This window comes from Zeus faber, assembly GCF_960531495.2.
Source record: "Zeus faber genome assembly, chromosome: 14".
NCBI classification, from domain to species: Eukaryota; Metazoa; Chordata; class Actinopteri; order Zeiformes; family Zeidae; genus Zeus; species Zeus faber.
In genome coordinates this window covers 5,734,837-5,755,939 of record NC_137200.1, presented here as the reverse complement: position 1 = coordinate 5,755,939, position 21,103 = coordinate 5,734,837, and the positions used below count along the sequence as shown (strand labels likewise).

Genomic DNA, 21,103 nt, shown 5'->3' with positions numbered 1-21,103 from the left:
CGAATGTGCGTTTGTAGCCACAACCTGCACATAAGGAATTGGATGATGATGTCACACAGCATCTTACTTCACAAACTCCTCTCGCTCCACCACCCGACTGGAAGGTTTAGACCCCTTGGCGTGGGGGAATGCGCAAACGTTCGGCTACTTCCAGTCAAATTTCATCGGTTTTTCACTAATTCCTGCTCTGAATGTAGATCGATATGGTGTCCTTAGCTCCAGTGGTTGTCCTGTTCCAGACACTTTTAGCCTGAAAAATGCCAAGAATACTAATAATAAAAATCCGAACAATAACAATAGGTATCCATCCCTGTGGGAAGGATCCCTAAAAATAAAGGCTATATGCCACTGATCTAGTTTTTTGGTGCTGTCCATATAAGGCTATTTAATACCGGATTGTTTGCTCGATTACATGGGTTTGTTTTTGAACGGTATTGCAGGTCAAAATGTGACGTGTCGGTTGTGATGTTTCTTTTTCTGTCTGGTTTTATTTACTGTGTAGTGAAGTATTCAAGTATTCAGTCTTCTGCTTTCTCTTTTCTCAAGGACTTAAGACAGAAGGAACAGCAGGTCAGTAGTAGAGCACAAGAGGTCAACACCAGTTACATCTACGTGGGCGGAATTTGAGAGGTTCCGGCCCGAAGATTGTCGTCCCTCCCTCTATGTGAAAGCCTAAAATCCTGCAATTTCCTCCTCTTACCTTTTACTACTTGGATCTGGATCAAGCAAAATGAACTCCAACAGTCACAACGAGAATCTGACCCACTTTGGCCTGTAATAGAAGCAGGCAACAGAACATACCAGTAATGAGGTGGAAACAGTAGCCGAGGCTTCCTCATATTTGATCTGCAATCAGACCGTACAAAAAAAAAACGGAGGCAGCGACTGACGTCACCCATTGGTTCCTGAAGAGGTGGTTTGAAGCGCTGAGTTTGGCTTCACGATAGTAACTGAATCAAACATTGAATTGAAATTAATGAACACACGAGTGATGAAAGTATAAACACCAATACAAATGTAAAAACGATCAAATCAAATAAACAAATAAATACACAGAGTCATTTAAAAATATACACCAGTTAAATTCTTATTATTTATTCGACTCAATTACAAAATGGTGAAGTCGCACGAGCTCAAATAACTTTATCGGCGTCGAAAAGCCGACGAGCGACGTCGGGTGAGTGACGTGTGACGACGTCATGACCACCGTTCGCCACGGCAGGCGAGAGCAGCGGACCCCTGCGGCAGGTTCCTCCGACGCCCTTTGGGCGGAGGGACAAAGGGTCCGGTTCCGCAGCGGCGGCTCCTCCGCGCACCTCCCTCCGCCCCTGCGCCGCCCCGAATTCAACCTCCGCTCCACCCAAAATCAGTGTCACTCGAAGCACCGTTGACGTAAGAGCTCTTGTTTTGTCCGCTCTACTACAAGGCGATACGAATGGGCGTGGGCGCTCTCTCCCTCTCTCCCTCTCTCTCTCCTCCTCTGCGCCACCCCACAACACGTAAGCCCAGCCTGCGTGGAGACATTTATTTTATTTATTTCGTACGGGATGAGATAACAAACAAACAAACAAACCCATTTTTTTTTTTTTTAAATGCGATCATTAATGGAAAAACTGTTGGATTCAATTATTAATCAACTAGTTTTATTTAATTTAGTAATTCATCGAGTAGCTTTCAAGTGGATTGATATTGTCGTTTTTTTTTTCATTTTGTATTATTTTTGCATTGCCTATTTGTTTTATCTATCTATCTATCTATCTATCTATCTATCTATCTATCTATCTATCTATCTATCTATCTATCTATCTATCTATCTATCTATCTATCTGTCTATCTGTCTGTCTGTCTGTCTGTCTGTCTGTCTGTCTATCTATCTATCTATCTATCTGTCTGTCTGTCTGTCTGTCTATCTATCTATCTATCTATCTATCTATCTATCTATCTATCTATCTATCTATCTATCTATCTATCTATCTATCTATCTATCTGTCTATCTATCTATCTATCTACCTATCTATCTATCTATCTACCTATCTTTCTGAATCACTTCATGGCGCTAGACGCACTGGCGTGACTTGCAGCGATACACCGTGCATTCATTGCATTCACACGCAACATCAACATCATATATCAGTTCAGCGTTCAAAAACATAAAACGCATTGGGAAAAATTAAGAAAATCAACCTGCATCCAACATATAACAGCCGGCTCTGCGCATGCAAAAAAAAAAAAAACCCAACCATGACACCCTCAACAAAGAGGCTGCAGGACACCTTTAAGAAAACGCCTTGCTCTGGCTGTCACTATGGCAGCGAGGCATGCCAGCCAGTGCCTTCTGTATTTTCCACCGGCCTCCCCAGTCAAAACACAAAGGAAATATAAAAATAATTCTACCACTGCACAAGACATGCAAACCCGATGCAGTGCTTCGCAGCAGAAGTGCTGTGTAGCCGCCTACTCACTGTGATCTTTGGGATGTTCTTTTTCCCTTGATAAGACATGTCTATGTGGTTCCACCTTTGAAGAAGAGGTCTTTAGGAGAAAAAACCCAAGATATTCCTCTTTCTTTTTTTTTTTGAATGGATGCTGCGGCGGCTCCTGCTCGGATGGGAGATCCTGGGAATGGTAAAGTGCTTGTAAGGGACAGAGGAGCGTCTGTGGTCCAGTTTCCCAGCCCCTCCCTCAATACGCTCAATGAGAAATGCCGCAGTAGCGCGGCTTGGCCACTAGAGGGCACCGAAGAGCAGCTGCCGTTCCAGTTGTCTGCATGACTGGGATTACTGGGATATCAGGGATGTTTGTCTTTCATATGGGGGGGCTTTTTGATTTAATATAAACTCCCAGTCCTACACCTCAATTACTTTAACTGAACATAATGGGCTTAGACTCTTAGTTTGTGGTCATTAATCATAGACATAATTGACATTGACAATGAAACAAATACAGTAATTATTGATCATAGCAGCAGGCTCTGTCCTATAGCCAATAAGAGAACAGCCCTAACCCTAAACTACTGTCTGACTCTGAATGATCTTTAATACACACAAACATAACTTATAGTTTTAAATGTATTTTGCATTTGTTTGTTTTTGACATTATTATTATTATTATTTTTATTATTATTATTATTATTATTATTAGTAGTAGTAGTAGTAGTAGTAGTAGTAGTAGTAGTAGTAGTGGTAATAGTAGTACACAGAGAGATGGTTGAGGTCTCTTTCGAACCAGGACGTTTCAGGCGTCTTGTCTTTTGTGTCCGCACCGCATGATCCAGGTCTCTTGAGGGATATTTCAACTGAGCGACAGAAGAGGAACGTTCAGTGACGTGAGTGCACGGTGATTGGTCGAACACATGAGCATGAGAAATACTCATGTGAAAAAACATGTGAAAAATTAGATACTTCATTTAAAGTAAACATGTCTTTATTTATACACAGTTTATTATAAAAAAAAACATCACATGTAAAGGCACTGGTGGACTGAAGGCTGATCACAGCATTACGGAAACACGGAAGATTTTACCTAACATGACTGAACTGGACCCCATGCATTGCTGCCTGCAGCTATATTCATTATTGTTATTGTAATTGTAATTGTTATTGTTGTTATTATTACAGTTGTGTCGGATTAAATCAGTGTAAAGCACTTTGAGTTGCATGTTGTGTATAAAAGGTGCTAGACAAATAAAGGTTATTATTATTATTATAATTTAATAGTAATAATAGATATACAATATATATATATATACATATAATTAATTACTAGTATTAATGTGGCTATAATCCATTTAGATCTTTATTCTACATCATTATTTACTTTTAGAGTGAGTGGTGTTTTGCTCTTGCTAACATGGACAAAAAAAAAAAAACACTTGACAAAGCAACAGCTGTCACACAGCTTCTCCCTCCATTACACACACACACACACACACACACACACACACACACACACACACACACACACACACACACACACACACACACACACACACACACGCTCCCCACCATGCCATGTGCCTCTATTGTCTGGATCTGAGGACCAGGCTACACCCTCAAGCCCCTACCGGCAGCCACTAATGCACCCATAATAATGTGTGTGTGTGTGTGTGTGTGTGTGTGTGTGTGTGTGTGTGTGTGTGTGTGTGTGTGTGTGTGTGTGTGTGTGTGTGTGTGTGTGTTTTTGTCCATGTATCTATGTGTGCATTCAGTGATACATCATACAAAAATGCAATCATATAGACATTGAAGTAATGTCTATTGATATGATATTTGCGTCTTTTTAACATAGTCTGTGAAATACAATGTAACGTAGATTCTAGATTATATCCCATTCGTAAATAAACCATATAGCTTTGTGATCCATCTAAGTCCATGGGCTATAAAAAAAATCAGGAGACAAACTTTAATACATGGTATTTTTTGTATTTTGTGAATGTCACATCACATACCTTCTATCAGAAAACTCTGCATGCACAGTACCTCCTGACCACTGTCTGAGTTGTTTGTATGGATGACGCCGGGTAGTTTGGACATGACCTGACGTGTCCTTTCCAGGCCTGACCTCAGCGTCCTCAGGCCTCGGGGACCGAGGACGCTGAGCGACAGTGAGCGACAAGGGACAAACACGGCCGGACATTGATGTGAGTCTGTCAGAGGTCAAATGTGCAGATCCTCAAAATGTAGTCACCAAGGTGTTGACGTAAGAGAAGCGGTGTGTGGCGGTGTTCCTTGTGTGTGGTTGTGTGGGCACTGCAGGTACGTCACTGAGTTTGTCTTTCCTATGAGCATGTCCCCTCGCACCACCATCGCTATGAAATCCGTGGTCCCAGTTGCCCTTTGTTATTGAAAAAAAAACCTTGACGGGATCTAGAAACCTTATCTAACATCTGCTGATGGCATTTGTTCTTTGTGAAGTTTATAATAGTTTAATACCCCTCATGGAGTTATGAGGTAGGTTTCAGACTTTTCTCCATACTTGTGGGGACAAATCCACAATGAAAACCCACTCCACATTTCAGGCAAAGCAACATGATGCCACATCAGTCTGACTTTGCAAATAAAATTTGTTATTTAAGATAAATGTATACTGTATCAGCAAACGCTGCAGGCCCCAACACCACGCTAAAGACTAGACAATAGGGCTAATTGCCTCTGTCTTCCGCTCTTCCTGTCTTCCTCTCTCTCTCTCTCTCTCCAATCAGACCAAGAGCATGTCTAATGGCTGGATCAATGGAGCTTCTAATGGAGTTCCTCGTAAATAAATTCTTGGCCACTGGAGTAAACATGTATTGAATTTCCAAGCAAATCTGGCACATGAAAGAAATTTCAATGCAATTTCATGCAATTATGATATTATTATTATTATTATTATTATTATTATTATTATTATTATTAATAATAATAATAATAATAATAATACTAACAACAACAAAAAAAAATATGAATTATTATTATTATTATTATAATTATTATATAATTATTGTTTCAATTCAAACTACATTTGATGCTCTCACACAATGCATTGAGGCATGAATCAGGTATCAACACTATTTTTCTGCTGGTCAGTTATTTACAAAAGAAAAAAGAAAAGAAAAACTTGCCTCGTCAGTGTGACCAGCGCCTGGTGAGTGTGTCATGTCTGTGCTGTCAGTTCACTGTCCTGACTAATGACACACACACACACACACACACACACACACACACACACACACACACACACACACACACAATGTTGACTTGATGCTGAGTCAACTGCAGGGTTGCAGTTTCCGCAGATCCCTCCTTCCTCTCTCTCTCTGTCACCTTCCACCTTCTACTGACACGCCCTGTGTCGGTTTCTCTCTTATCTACAAAGTAGATTCTATAAACATTTGATAATATATATATAATATATATTAGACATGAAGTTGTTTGTGAACCGTGACGTTGTGAACAATTGAATGCTGCTTTTATAAATTTTAAATAAAGTCTTCCTCCTGTGGCGATGGGGAATTTAAATCCTCAACAAATTCGAAACAGAATGTTTTTATGGCGTTGATGTGAGGCATGCGTTTTATTACGAAGGAAAACTGGATCAGAACCGGAACCTTTGGAGGAACTAGCCTGTTGACTTGATGCTGAGTCAACTGCGGGGTTGCAGTTTCCGCTGCTGCCACCAGCAAGCCGCCTGGCGCACACACTGAAGGAGGTAAGGAGGTTGAAGTCGTATCAACTGTAAGGTAAACAGGTTCTAGAGATGGAAGGGTTCAACTGTGGAATTATTGAAAACATTATGACTTTGACATGACTACCGAGGCCAAGGGCCAGCAGAGACTGTGTTTTCTGCAAAGAGTATCTTTAACGTGGGTAATATATAATTATTTTATTCTGCATGTCTTTAATAGAGTCCGTTTTTAAAATGTCCTCACTTTTCTGCAATGAGAATCTAAATCTACAAAATAAAAAAGTGCCGGAGATGCCAAATGCCTCCTCTGGATGACTACTCCTCTACTCACTCTGGAGGGTGAGTATAGTTATTGTGCATACATAAAGGTATAGTAAAATATACTTCAATATCATTCAATACACATGTAGAATGCATTAATAGTACGAAATATCAATATATTTGAAGTACAGATACAAAGGCACACTTGTCTTTTGAAGTGTCCTATTTGGGTGGCCAAAAGTAACCCAAAAATACATCAAATATAATAATTTTATGATAATAAAAAAAAAAATATATATACAGTATATATACTGAAAAACAAGGTATACACGATCAATTCCTATCTTTGTTCTATCAATCTATTGCATACACAGAATCACAACATCAGATCAGCCAGACCATTGTGTGTGTTTGTGTGTGTGCGTGCGTGCGTGCATGCGCGCGCCTGTGTGTGTGTGTGTGTGTGTGTGTAGCCATGACTAACCAGTATAATCATCCCCACTTTATTTAATGGGCTTTCTCTGCTCTGAGCCAGGACTGAACTCCTCTGTGAGAGTGCAAGTGTGTTCTGTGTCTTTTAAAGAGACAAAGGAGGATTTTCTTTTTCTGTCTCTCAGTTTGGAGTGGAAGAGGCACCTACGTTATTAGAGAATAGCACAAAATCTACTGACATCCGCACTTAATAAATAATACGTGTGAATAATGTTGCACTATGGGACATTATAAATGCATCATATGGACGGAAACATTACACAGGAATACTGCGTCCCTCAATCTTGACCGATACAATCTTTCCCTATTTTCCTTTGACCCTCACCTGTCGTTTGAAAAACTTACAAACAAGCAGCATGTCTCAATATGAATTTCTTTGTTTATATTATTATTATTATTATTATTATTATTATTATTATTATTATTATTATTATTGTTGTTGTGAGAAAGTTGGCCTCCCTTAACTTAGCCTATGACCCAACACAGAATTATTATCAGTGAACCCAATTTTAACAAAATAAAACAAAAAACAAGTACACACGTTGATCATCACTTTCTAGTGTTATCCCTAATGATTACCCAATAACCTAAATAAATAGTATTTCTTGTGGCATAATGAGAATCTGACAAAGTCATGTTTCTTTTTCAGCATTTTCCAGTTTACATTTGACAACAAGAGTCCATTAGAGTTAAACCGACTCATTTGTTTTCCAGAGAATGTTTTGCATATGTGAGATGTGAGTCATGGTTTGGAAAGCTACAGTATCAATATTGATAAGGTCTTTTATCAGTTCGCCAAATTGAGGATTTAATTGTGGCTTGAATAAAAATAAATAAACTATACAAGAAAATAATGTAAACTGACTATAAATTGGAAAGAAAGTCCCTGTGTCCTGCCCTATTCCCCCTGAAAACTGAAGTATAAAGTCCCTGGAAGCAGGTTTTAATGATTTAATAAATATATTTTATATTATAATAAAAATGTAAATAAATGAATAGATCATGTATAAATGAAAAATATTTTAAAATATTCTGAACCAGTGTGAGCAGTTTGAGTAATTTTAGAAGATTAAAATAACTTTTTACACAAAATCCCTTAATACACACACACACACACACACACACACACACACACACACACACACACACACACACACACACACACACACACACACACACACACACACACACACACACACACACATTATGCAGGTGGTGGAAAGTAACAGAGTACAGTACTATTTTAAAATTATAGTTGAGTACATTTTTCAAGTTACTTAAGTATATTCAGTTTTTGAGACTTTTAACTTCTACTCAATTACATTTCAACGCAAATATCTGTACAATTTTTTTACTCTGTTACATTTCTAACATCATCCCATTACGTTAGTTTCAAAACAAAGCGGGATTCGAATTTATGTATATGTGTATCAAAAGCAAGCCAAAGACATTTAAAAAACTAGTATGTATGAGTATATGACACCACCTTAACCATTTGATCTTAACTTGTATTCGGGATCTGCATGAAGTATCCTAGTTTCTGTTATATTAGGGCACCAGAAAGCACAAGTACTTTTAAGACTTTAGTTGCAAGACTTTAAGGGCAACTCATAAATATATATATATATATATATATATATATATATACACACACAGTACACTACACACATTTATATACATTTATATACATACATACATACATATTATATATATATATATATATATATATAAATATACTGTATAAACATACACATATATACACACATATAAATATAGTATATAGTATAGTATATATTATATATAGTATATATATATATAGTATAAATATACACACACACACTGTTACTATAATGTGTGGTTTTTACACACACTTTAGTGTGGTTTTTACACACACTTTTTACTTAAATATAAATGTCAATGTGGTATTTCCGCTTTCACTACACATTTTGAGTCAGGGAATTTGTACCTTTTACTGTCGTTTAAGCTCTGGGTCCTTACCTTTCCATCCTCCGTGTTCTGCAGGACTTCCTTCTCCCCCGCCACTTTGACGTGGACGCAGGGTCGGTCTCCGCTCCTCCCGGGGGCCTCTCCCGTGGCGGTGGAGGGAGCGGTCCTGGCGGCTCTGCAGCCCCGCTGGCCAACGCTCAGGGCACCAAAGTCTATGGTCTTGCTCTCGTACGCGCCCTCCACGCTGCAGAACAGCCCGCCGTGCTGCTGCCGGGGCGCCGCGTCCGCCGGGTCCGCCGCCGCGCCGGGCCGGGCCAGGTACACCGGCAGCTCGTCACCCTGCTCCTTCTCCTGCCCGCGGGTCCTTCGGCGATCCGCCATGGTGCGGTGCTGGGATTAAAACTGACTGGAGGAGGAGGAGGAGGTGGAGGAGGTGGAGGAGGAGGAGGAGGAGGAGGAGGAGGTGGTGTAGGAGGTGGAGGAGGAGGAGGAGGAGGAGGTGGCAGGTGCGGCGCCGGTGTGCGTGTGAGGCGGATGGATGGAGCGGGACAAGAGGTGGCACCACGGTCCCAACACGACGGCACAGCAGTACTCTTTCACTTCAGTAAAAGTATAAATACTCGGGTAAAAGTGAAAAGTATCACGTCGACGTTTCTACTGTAAGTAAACAAGTGTCTTTAAGTGTGGGCGCTTAGAGCGACTTTAAGTGTACAAGTACAATATTCGTCATACCAGGTACATGAAGTACTACTGCACGGAGTGAAAGTCCAAACTCTCCGACAAACTGAGTATACTGCACTTGAGGAAATGAGTGAAGCTTTTTAAAATTTTTATTTTTTTCCCACACTATCAGAGTATAAATTGAAGCGAATTGAACAGCAGGGGGGAAAAAAAAGACAAAAATAATTGTTGGTTGGATTCGATTAAAATTATTTTCAATCTTTGTCATAATAAAGAAAAAAAAAAAAGCCAACAAGCCAAATGCATGTAATAAATAATGTAATTCTATATCAAATAACAACATTAAAAAGGTGAGCCAGCCCCCTTCTTCTGACTTGTGTCTGCGTCGGGATCTTTAAAAGCGTCGCTTTTGGGGGGAGATCTTTGGGGGGGCGTGGGGAGGTGGTCTTGATTGACAGGCCCCTCGGTCTAGTTCAAGCAGGGTGGGGGCGTGTGTCTCCCTTCACCTGTCTGTGGCTTCACTGACCCCGCCCCCAGCCAACCGAGACTCCGCCCCGCTGCTCCAAACGGATAAAGCTCTGTCTCCTCCCGCCAAGGCAGAAGTATCCCAATGATATGTTTATATCATATCCAAAGCTATATACATATAAGCCAGGCTGAACCGAGGCGGTGTGTTTCGTCGACCTCTCATCCGCTCCATTCAGTACCGGGGACAGCGCCACGCGGCCCCACGCAAACAGCGCTAAGCGTATCCGTCTCCAACATGCCAAACCAGCGGAAAAATAAACCAGCTCAATTCTGCCATTGCTGTCGTCTCTATGACACTCGTATCTTGGCCAATGCGTTGTTGTTTTTGCTAATTTTCAATAGGGTACGTAAAACTTAAAGGGGAACTGTTATGCAAAACTCACTTGTTCAGTCCTCGTGCACATACATCTGGGGTCTCTGCTGGGCCTACTAACGCGCACACTGTGAAATAAGACAACGCAGCCTGTTTTTTGTGAGATGTCTGTTCCAGAAAACATGTTTTAAAAAGAGCCGTTCAGCTCTGGAACAAACATTTAAATGAGGCCTTGAAGATCTAATATGAGTAAAGATCCAGCCACTGGACTGCTTATTTCTGGCCTGAAATCTGTGCGGAAAACCGATGTTAGTGTACTGATGAGGTGAAATCAGTGAAAGCTTACAGACTAAATACAACGGAACCCTGAGTAAAGCTGAGTAAACCCTGAGTAAATGGTTGAACACCATTGGCTCACAGAAGTCGAGGCCTCGGGAAGGTGGGTCTACCCACGGAAACGGAACGTCAGGAACGTCATGTTAGAATGGCTAGAATGCATAATCTGAACGGTATTTTCAGCAAAAAGTGAGAAAATACATCTCTGGGCCCCTCGTGGCGCCGGGCCTGATGTCTATCTTTGAAATAGAGATTATGGTAGAGACACATACAATGGTGGCGCTTGGCGCGTCCTTTTGGCGCTCTTCGTTCAGCGCCACTTCAGGAGCTCAATGAACATCTGCCCTTTCCGTTGGAGCACTGCGGGTGGGATGACTTTTCCCTTTTCCACACAAAGAAAGGGTGCAGCAGGAGGTTACACCGCTCCGTAGTTTCTCCTTGTTTGGGGTCTGTAAGAGGGGGGGGGCGTGATTGCTCTGCAGGTTTGGTTCGTGTCAGCAGCCAGTGAACACTTTTTGGCAGGTCCCAAAATTGCTGAGTGGAGACGGCAGCAGGAGACCAGAGTTACTCTCTAATTTATTTAACAGCAGGGCCAAATAAAGTCCCTTGAAAATATTTTATGACTCGATAAAATGTTCAGAATGATGGAGATATAATGTATAATATAATGGTTTCTGAAGGCAATAAAAAGGGCAATGCACATTTAATTTACAGCTCCAAAAAACACAGAATGTTAAAATAAGATATCAAAAAATTACCAGAAAATGAAAAAGAAACACAAATATACTAACTGCTTAAAATAAATTATTTTGTTAAATAAAGACATCAAATTATTATATAATTAGTGGATAGGAAATGCATTGGTTTTGAATAAAATAAAATGCGTACAGTTAGCTGGAATTAGTCATTATTTATAACAAACAATACACATTACTGAATAGTATGCATTGCTTTATGAATATATATATATAATCTTTGTGTATAACAGATGATTGTAGGCTAATTAAACTTAATACATTTTATAAAGCTCACAACAAAAATCTATAAAATATAAAATAAAATGGGGAAAATTCCAAACTGAGGCAGGGTCTTCTGTTATTTTTTATTTGTATTTAATTTATTTTTATTTTAACACTTGATGATAGTTTTCATCGGCCAAAGAAGAAACAACATGTCTGGAGATACCATTAAGTGGTAAATGCTGTGTGTGTGTGTGTGTGTGTGTGTGTGTGCGTGCGTGTGTGCGTGTGTGCGTGTGTGTGTGTGTGTGTGTGTGTGTGTGTGTGTGTGTGTGTGTGTGTGTGTGTGTGTGTGTGTGTGTGAGAGAAGGGGGGAGGGGGCTGTAATAGAAGGGTGAGAGACAGGAAATACTACTGTGGAGGAGAGAAACAAGTATCAGTATTATATCAGTATAGTATCAACAGTATCAGGGGAAAAGGTGGAAACACCAGACAGAGCGGCCGGTCAGTTGGTTCAAGGTCGCTCCACACTGTGAGGTGGGAACCAAACCAAACCAGCCTCCTCTAACAAGCTGTCATCACAGATCTCTGGCCTGGCTGTGGCTCAAATGTTTACCTTGAATGGAACCAAAACATCAATGTCTGTTCCTGTATCCTTGTTGGTATCTAACCCTACCTGCCTGTCTAACATGCTTTCGTTCCAAAAAAACACTCTCTCTAACTACTAGTTCTACTCGCCAGATTGGGCGGTTTTCCACCCGATCGGCCTAGTTATGATCACACTAGGCCGGAAAAAAAAATTGCATTTGGCTGGTAAATAGAATTTGGGCTGGTTTTGAAAAAAGCTGGCGGGTATTTTTATTTTACCAACATCATAACCAACAGTGTGAGAGAAAACGTAGATGATCGATTCTTTGAATGACGTTTCACATGTTTCATATAGGACAATTGCCTTTTGTGTACGTTACATAGTTTTTTAAACACATTGCCTTGGGGTTTTTAATGAGTCTCTCAGAGCTCACATGAAGAGACCATTATTTCAGATAACGCCACACTGTATTATACAGACCAGATCACATTCCATCTTCACTCAACCTTGTGTGGAGATCAGAGTAGTCCCAGGGGCTTGACAGAGCATTGTGGTTTCTTTTATAGCATAGTAAGATTGTATCTGTAACCTGAGTTTGACCGTGAAACCAATGTATGAGAGAAACGCCCGGGGATATAATTGGGGGCCATAATCTTGTAAATGATACCTGACCAATGGCACACAACCTTTCATCGGTATAAAACCCTCTTTGGTAGAAGCAAGGGCAGACTGATCGGACCACTGTTTCGAAGTACTCTGTATCATTCTCATTATTCTGCAGAATACATTTCTTTAACACTCTGTTTGTTTTTCTGTAGCGGGCAGATCTTCGATCAATTGACACAAGGTATATTTTATATTTCAATTGGAGCCAGTAACGTGAGTAATGAGGGCCGGGAGATGGGCACCTGTCCAATAGTAACTAGGGGCGAGGGAAGGCCCTCTGGTCAATGTGTTGATTTACTGCTTGGCCTGTCATCACGTGTGATGGTGTGGTTTTCGCTGCTCTCATCTTAAGTACCACGCTACCGCTATGTGCATTGGAGTTCGGAAAATACCTAAGTCCCCATGCCGAGTGAAAAAAATAGATAAAAGATTTACCAAAAACAGTGGGAGAGCGACCTAACTCTCAGAACTTGGATTGCACCTGTCGTGGGAGGCAAAGGCGAAGGCCGGTTGCATGTTTTGTAACACTGACATCAGAGCAAAACAAAATGACTTGAAAGAAAATGCTGCCAAAAAGAAATAAGTCCTGTATTAAGCATCCAAAATTCTGCTGTATCATGGCGATAGCGGGACAACGTGCAATAAAAGATGACCAGCAACACTGTGAAATCAGGATAGCAACCTACGTTGCTTGTCCCACCTCAATCAACGCGGTGGATGATTTATCTGATACTATCTTACAAGATACGGCCACATTTTAGAATTAATGGAGCATATTGATGATTCCCATTATTCCCTCCATCTGGACCAAACCACCAACATATCAGTGAACAAGCTCCTTTGCATGTGTGTTAAATACCACTCAAAAAAGCACACGTTTGTCAGAAATTATCTTGGAGTTGTGGAGCTCATGGATGTTGATGTTAATGATATAACGGGTGCCATAGTTGCCTTCCTAGACCAGAACAGACTGCAGATTAAAAACATGGTGGGCACTGCTACAGTACAGATGGTGCTAGCGTTATGGTGGGAAAACACCATTCAGTTTTCACCCTACTCAAAGAAAATCAGCCAAGCTTACACCTCATTCGCTGTATTTGCCACTCGCTCGATATAATTGTGAGTAAGGCCATGCAGCTTCTCCCCAGCAACCTTGAATATATGACCAGGGAAACCACAACTGTTCGCCCATTCAGCCAAGCGAACAGTATGACTATAGGAAAATCTACGAGACTAAAAGCAACGGAGGCTGTCCTTTGAAATTGATAAGTCTGAGTTTTACCCGTTGGTTGGTGATGGCAGACTGCATGGATAGAATTGTTGAACAAGAGGATGCTCCCAGACTTCACGCCAACGTGGCTTCAAGTGCAGAACACCGCTATTCTGCCCAGATATTAAAGGACATGTAGAGTGACAAAACCGACAGCCTTTACATGCACTTTCTCCGGCCTGTTCTGATTGAAATAAAAACTGTGAATGAATACTGTAAGTTGGAAAAGGGGGGCTAGCTGGCTGTGTTTAGGGATCTGGATCATGTCGACTCTGCGGACCTGGGCGCCACATTCATGACGCGATTGGAGGAAAGTACGTTTGTGCCTGAAGTGGAGGAGAGAATCGCAATACATGGATTTTTTCTTTTTTAATTAATGCTGCCGCAATACCAAAGTACGCTTACCTGCTTCTATGGACATGTTGCACAAACTGGAGCCCCTGTGCCTGAAGTCTGTGATGTCTACTAGGACTACAAGACCTGCCAATGGAGTTTTTCCCCTGTCGAATTGACAAATTAGAATCCCAGAGGAGGAATGTGGCTGGTTTCAGCTGGTTTCTCAAGAGATCAGGCCATAGACAAATTTTGGCTGGAAGTCGAGGCTTTTGAAGATGCTGGAGGAAACCAGTGTTTACAGGAATCATCAGACTTCTCACTCCGCCCGTATCCAGCGCTCATGTCGAGAGCGCATTTTCTCTGGTGACACTACTCAGAGATGACACAAGAAATCAAATGGCACTACCGCTCCTGTCTAGCCTTATGGATGTGCGTATACTGGCCTGTTTTTGGGGAGATTTGATTAATCTATTTATCCGTCAGTCGAGATAATGTGTAGTCTCGGTCTACCATTTCCCTTTCCATAAACCAACTCTTACGTTCCAATACACCACAAAGGGTTAGATGAAGGATTTTCCCGGGTACTGATGCTGAGTATTTTCTGCCGCATTAACCTGGGCTCAGGGGGCGTTTAGACAGTTTGTTCCCCTCACACGAGTGGTATTTAAGCATGAGGGGAGGTTGTGGAGCTGACGTTCTATCGCACAGCAAACACCCCATTCACTCAGTTTGGAAGTCTTGCCTTTGCATCAGTTGCTTTCAAATGACTTGTGGGACAGGAGAGTCGAGTGAGTCGAGCAGCTTTATCCAACGTTTTTACCCCTGGTTGTTTTTTGCTGAGAATCCGATATTTTGTCTGAAAGAATAGGGACGCTGCTCGGGGGGGATCGTTTTGTTGCCGAGTGTCGTCTTTCTAAAGATTAAAGCCAAATGTATTCGGGAAGGGTTCGCTGGCTGCCTGGTCGTAGAAGCATCCGATCATCATCAGATTCCACTCGATGGCTTGGACTCGACGCAACGTCATGATAGCTGCGAACTGAAAGGACAAAAATGTCCAGTTACCATTTGATATTTATTGTAAATGTTTGGGGTATTTCACGGCTAAATCACCATGGTTGAATATATAGGTGTACAATGGTCCATTGCCATTGTATGGAATATTGCCATGGTGACCATGACCATGGCATCTTTTTATGAAGATGGTTCAAAATCTACAAGAACACATATACATTCTGACCAAGTGAATTATTTTATCCGATTCCTACTTTCATTAAACGACCGTAGCTACATTAAGCGTGCGTGTATGGGATGACATCACTTTAACTTCACCCACAACATCTGCAGCCTACAGGATATCGCCCCCCCCCCCAAATGAGGCTTTCAAAGCAGCCGTCGAAGCCAGGGCAGTAATTAGAGGACGTAATGAGATTATCAGCCGCCTGTATCATTACAAAGGACAGATGGAAGTGAAGCCAAAGGAAAGTGAACAGGGCCTGTTGGAGACGATGTCTCAATTTTCCATTTTCTCGTGTGTGGTCAGTAGAATGACGCTGGACTCCGTGGGCTTCCACACATTTACACCCAGAGGAGGTCTCTGGCGCACAAAAAAAAACGACCAATAGGCTCAACAGATTTTCAAACAATAGTTCCAACCGTGGTTATTACATGGTCGGACAGGCTTCCCTGAAATATGAACACATATATTTAAGAACATGAAAAGAAAAGAAGAATGTCTTGAGAATCACTTTTGCTTAGAACCACAATAATGCTGTTGTCGACATCTACGTTTGTTTGGGGCTGAAATTGAATTTCTGTAGAATAGAAATTGTTTGACGGATTTTGTTTTGCATACATTATCGACATATTAGGAAAAATAATATTGTTTCGTACTCTGCTGAAAAAGGGTATAATAGAAGTGAACATTTTGTATAATGTTGAAAAATAAGTTATAGTCACTGCTGCTCAGCTGATGATAAGAAAATAAAAAAAATGGGATTTAATTCAGAGTAAATGAAGCAACTGCAGCTGCTTCTGATCGTAGTGTCTGGTCCTCGAATAAGGTTATTTATGCATGCACACCCACACACACACACACACACACACACACGTATATATAATGCGGTGTACCTTGCGCACAGACACCCGACACAGACAGACACACAAGCTCGACCTAACAGGATAAATCATATAAAGCCTTGTTAGGAATCTCTGTTTAGAGATTGATTTTTCCATTCTGCAGCACTTGCAGAAAGGGAATCCATGAATGGAGGGATTCCTTTAGGGCGGAATGATTTTTAACATTTTAACATTATGGTCATGTAATTGCATCATGTGAAAATATAACAAATGAAGATACAAGGGGTAAAGGTCATGAACTTTTTTTTTTCATTATTCCCTTCGTTTATTTAGTAATCTACGGGAAATCAGGAGGGATTCAATATCAATCGGAAGACAGGGTAAAGATTAAAAAATAAATAAATAAAAAGGAATAAAATTGTCTGTAAAATAAAAAAAACCCCGAAAAATATACATAACATTACATTACATTACTTTACATAATATCGAACCGCCTGAAAAAAAACAACACTTTTTCTTTAAAGGGAGCATACAAATCAGGGATATGGGGAATAACGGGAAAGCTCAATTTAAGGCAATCGCTCGTTTAGCTGAGTTTGAATAGGCCTCAGTCGCTCCCCTTGAAGTGAAGTGGGTTTTTCTATAGTGATGAGACGCCAGAATGGGACGGTGAGGAATACAGAGGACACGCTAGCTCAGGTTCGGGTTCAGGAACAAGCAAAGGGAACTGGTTAATATTGCAGAGACAGGGGAAGTGGTCGAGCAGGTGTCACATTGCATTCACTTTCTCCCGTTACCACCGGGTGGCTGGGGGGAACTGGAAACCAGTATCGAGTCTGTAGCATTGACATGTTAGTAACAAACCGGTTTTTAGTAAGTAAGAAAAAGCAGAGGTGTAAAAGTATTACTGTACATTGCTCCGCTGTGAAATCTCACTTTTTTTCATGGGGGCGATTGAAGGTGAAGTCACTTCGAAAATCTAAATTGGATTACAGCATTTTTAGTTAGGTTTTTTTAAGGTCTTTTACCATTTCTTGTTCATAACTTTAACAACCATTAAACAAAAATCTTCCTGAATTAATCAAAAGAAATAAATAAATAATTAAAAGGACAATGGGGGAGGAAGGTGCAGACACAGGGGAGGTAAAGAGGAGAAGGGGAGGAAAGGGGGGAGGAGGTTAAATATTCCACTATTTGAAGTTCATACTCCAGTTCCCCCCCCCCCCCCCCTTTTTTCGTTTCTTTCTAATTTCTCATTTATAATCTCCAAAAGAAATATAGTTCATCTTCGCAGCCGTCACCACAATAAAACAGAAGCAATTCCGAGTCGTTCTACAAACAAACAAACTGCCGAGTATGTCAACTGCTCAAGCTGCGGGGGAGAGACGGTTAAAGAGAGGTGCAGCTATTCACAGAAATAAAGAGAGAGAGAGAGAGAGAGAGAGAGAGAGAGAGAGAGAGGGAGAGAGAGAGAACATGGAATAATCCAGACGCATGTACATATGAACAAATGTGTATATTACAGTTTGGGGGGAAAAGAAGACAGAAAAACATGAAATCACAACCAGAGAGTTGATCAGTTTCCATAGATCCGATCTGCTGGTTCAAGTGGTTCCGCCGGAGCCGGGGATGAAGATTGGGTTCCGAGTTTTCGGCGTCCCCGGTGCTTCCTATTTCTTTTTCCCCTCTTTTCTCTTCCAACGCCCCCCCGGGGCGTTATCGACCTGAGTTTTTTTTTTGTTTGTTTTTTTTACCCCCGTTTCTCCCCCCACGCCGTGTTTTCCGTGCAAAGGTCCAGAGGTCCAAATAAAAGATCCAGAACAGAAGCGTCGGGATCAAAATCCTGCTTTCCACACCCCACCGGAGAGCAGGGTCCATAAGGGGAGCTGCATTCGCAAAATGAACGTCCCTTTCAGGGTTTCGGAGAGAAAAGGAGGGAAGAAGAAGAAGAAGAAGAAGAAGAAGAAGAAGAAGAAGAAAAAGAGAGTGGCCGTGGTCTGGTGGTTGGTCGTTCTATCTATTTCTCTATCCATCTATCGTCCGTCAGTGAGTTTGTCGGTTCTTCCACCCTGGCTGAACGGTGGTGAAGGGTGCGTTATGACCCTGCATGGCAGAGAGAGCGTTTCCAAGACTTTGGTTTGTATTGGTCAAAGTGGGTGTGTGCGTATGTGTATGTACAGTATAATTGTGTGTGTGGGCGTGTATTCATTTTGCTTTCGTCAGATATGAGTTGTCGGAGGTTCTGCGACGGCAGCAGCTCCTTCCACACACAGAGAAACCGTTGGGGCTTTCCACACGCAGGGTTCCATGCTTTCCACACCTCCCCCGAAAAACACACGTACCCGCAGTGGCCACGACTTTTTCCACAACGTTTGCAGCCACTGCGACACTCAACACTCCACACTTGGCCACAAAAAGAAATAACACTGCAGTCACAAACAAGGTCTCCACGTTGCCACACCATCTGGGAGAGAGCGAGAGAGAGAGAGAGAGAGAGAGAGAGAGAGAGACATCGAAATCAGACAAGAGGCATCAACTGAAATGAGGTTAAATGCCCTGTAATCACTATGTCAAAAGGTACGTTCTATGTATTAAGAGATTTGCAGTAATAAATAATCTCCTGTTTCCCACTAAAGGTCTGAAGGTCCATTGTACGGTCCAAAAACGCAGGTAATTCTTAAAATAGCTGAACACATTTCCTTAAATCTCCCATTAAGGGATACTCTGCATGGGAGGGAATTCACGTTTTGTCCATCCAACCCGGATTCAGGCGAGAAGCTCAATGTCAATTTAATCCCTGTGTCTCCGCATGCTAACTGTATTAGTGCAATGCATGGCTGCAGAGGGGATTGACCAGCCTAGCTCTCGTGAAATGCAGGAAATACTACACCTCTCAGCCTCTTAAAAGATGGAGTTTCCCTTTAAGTGAGGAGAGGGATAGGCCTAATTCAGTCATACTCGGACCTGTGAAATGATTCCTAATCCGTTTCTATGCATTTTGAGGGATAGTGGACGACATGTTTTCCATTTTAATATTGTAGAATCACCGTGTTTTCTACCATTTTTATGGCGTTATTATCCAACTCCTTGGTTTTAGATGTTGGTAGATGGGGTGGATGTTTGGTACGGGTGGATGTTTTACAGCGACATGCATCAGCTTTAAACTTATCGTATTGACCAGAATATAAAACAGTTTTTTTTCCTGGATATGCCTAATAAATGGTGTTGTCTTACATTCAGGGTCTGGACTTTTAAATGTCAATCAATATACAGTAGAATAATAAAAAAACAAACGTGTGCATTAGGAGGGGTGTTTCGAACAACGCCAACACCGTCCTCGTCTGATCCACCACTCCATTGCTGTCCTAGTTCACTGGGAACCCGAAATGTTCACCCACGGTTGATTCAAAAGAAGCAGGCGGGTCTTCCAGCTCCTGTGTGTCACTCAGTCTTGTGAGCTTTGGTTCTGCATTACGTTCGCACATAGGCTACTGCATATTCTCCGTACGACTGCATGCTGTTAATATTTTCAAATAAAATTATTTGAAACAATGATTTGGAACAAGATTTGGTCTCCAAAAAGTCTTTCCAAAAATCTGTCTTGAAAAATGGGGGTGGTCTTATAATCAGGGTCAACCTATATTAGAGTCAATACGGTATTTTCAGTCGTATTAAATGAGCGGTGCTGATAAGATACAATGGAGTGAATGCATTTCAGTTAAAATGAGTAAAAAGAAAGTCCATGATGTTGATGACCCTTTGTGACCTTTCTTAGAGGCATTTTGTCAACGTAAAAAGAAACACTAAACCATTAACAAAGAGGGCGAATGAAATGAAGGCGATCGGAAAGGAAAGACAGGAGGGATGACATGAAAAAAAGATGTGTAAAGAAAGCAAAGGTGACGATAAAGAGCGCCCTTGGTAGTTCACCACTTCCAGGTTTGGTAGAGACTCAGGCCACGCTCAGAGGAAAACGGATTCTTCAGAAAATGCATTTTTCCCTTTTGTTTTAAAAAAAATAAATTTTCGTCCACACGAGAACGCAAAAACCATGTAAAACGGTCACAAAATAACTCCAGGCCAGTCTGGGTGATAAGATCTCATAAAACTTGATGTCAAACACAACAGAAAACAGAAAATTTGTAGCATGTCTATTGAGCTCCTTCATAATATTTATACACAATACTGTATGGGCACGATTCCTGGAGTTGGGGAGATTTTTAAACTTCTAATGGAGACACGGTGGATAAGACAACGGTGTTTGCGAAAAGCGTTTTCAACAAGCTCTGTTTTACATGTGGACACAAACACATGGAAAACAGAGTTTTGAAAAATCCCCAACCTGGAAGGCGTTTTCCAAAACTATCCTTTCCAGTGACCTCAAAACGCAGTTTTTCGTGTGGACCTGGAAAAACGCAGAGAAAGTCCTACATTTTCAAAAATGTCCACACACGTGTGCTCGGAGTCTCAGGCTCTTGAGAGTTTAC

General features: G+C 41.3%; 1 protein-coding gene across 1 annotated transcript in view; it reads right to left on the bottom strand.

The window, feature by feature from the left end:
* Window positions 1-2,645, bottom strand: part of dpysl3 (dihydropyrimidinase like 3) — a 42,671-nt gene extending 40,026 nt beyond the window's left edge. The window contains exon 1 of the mRNA XM_080013661.1: window positions 2,463-2,645. Within this exon, the coding sequence (XP_079869787.1) occupies window positions 2,463-2,501 (39 nt within the window). The 5' untranslated portion in view covers window positions 2,502-2,645. The remainder of the gene's footprint in view (window positions 1-2,462) is intronic.
* Window positions 2,646-21,103: the final 18,458 nt, after the last annotated feature.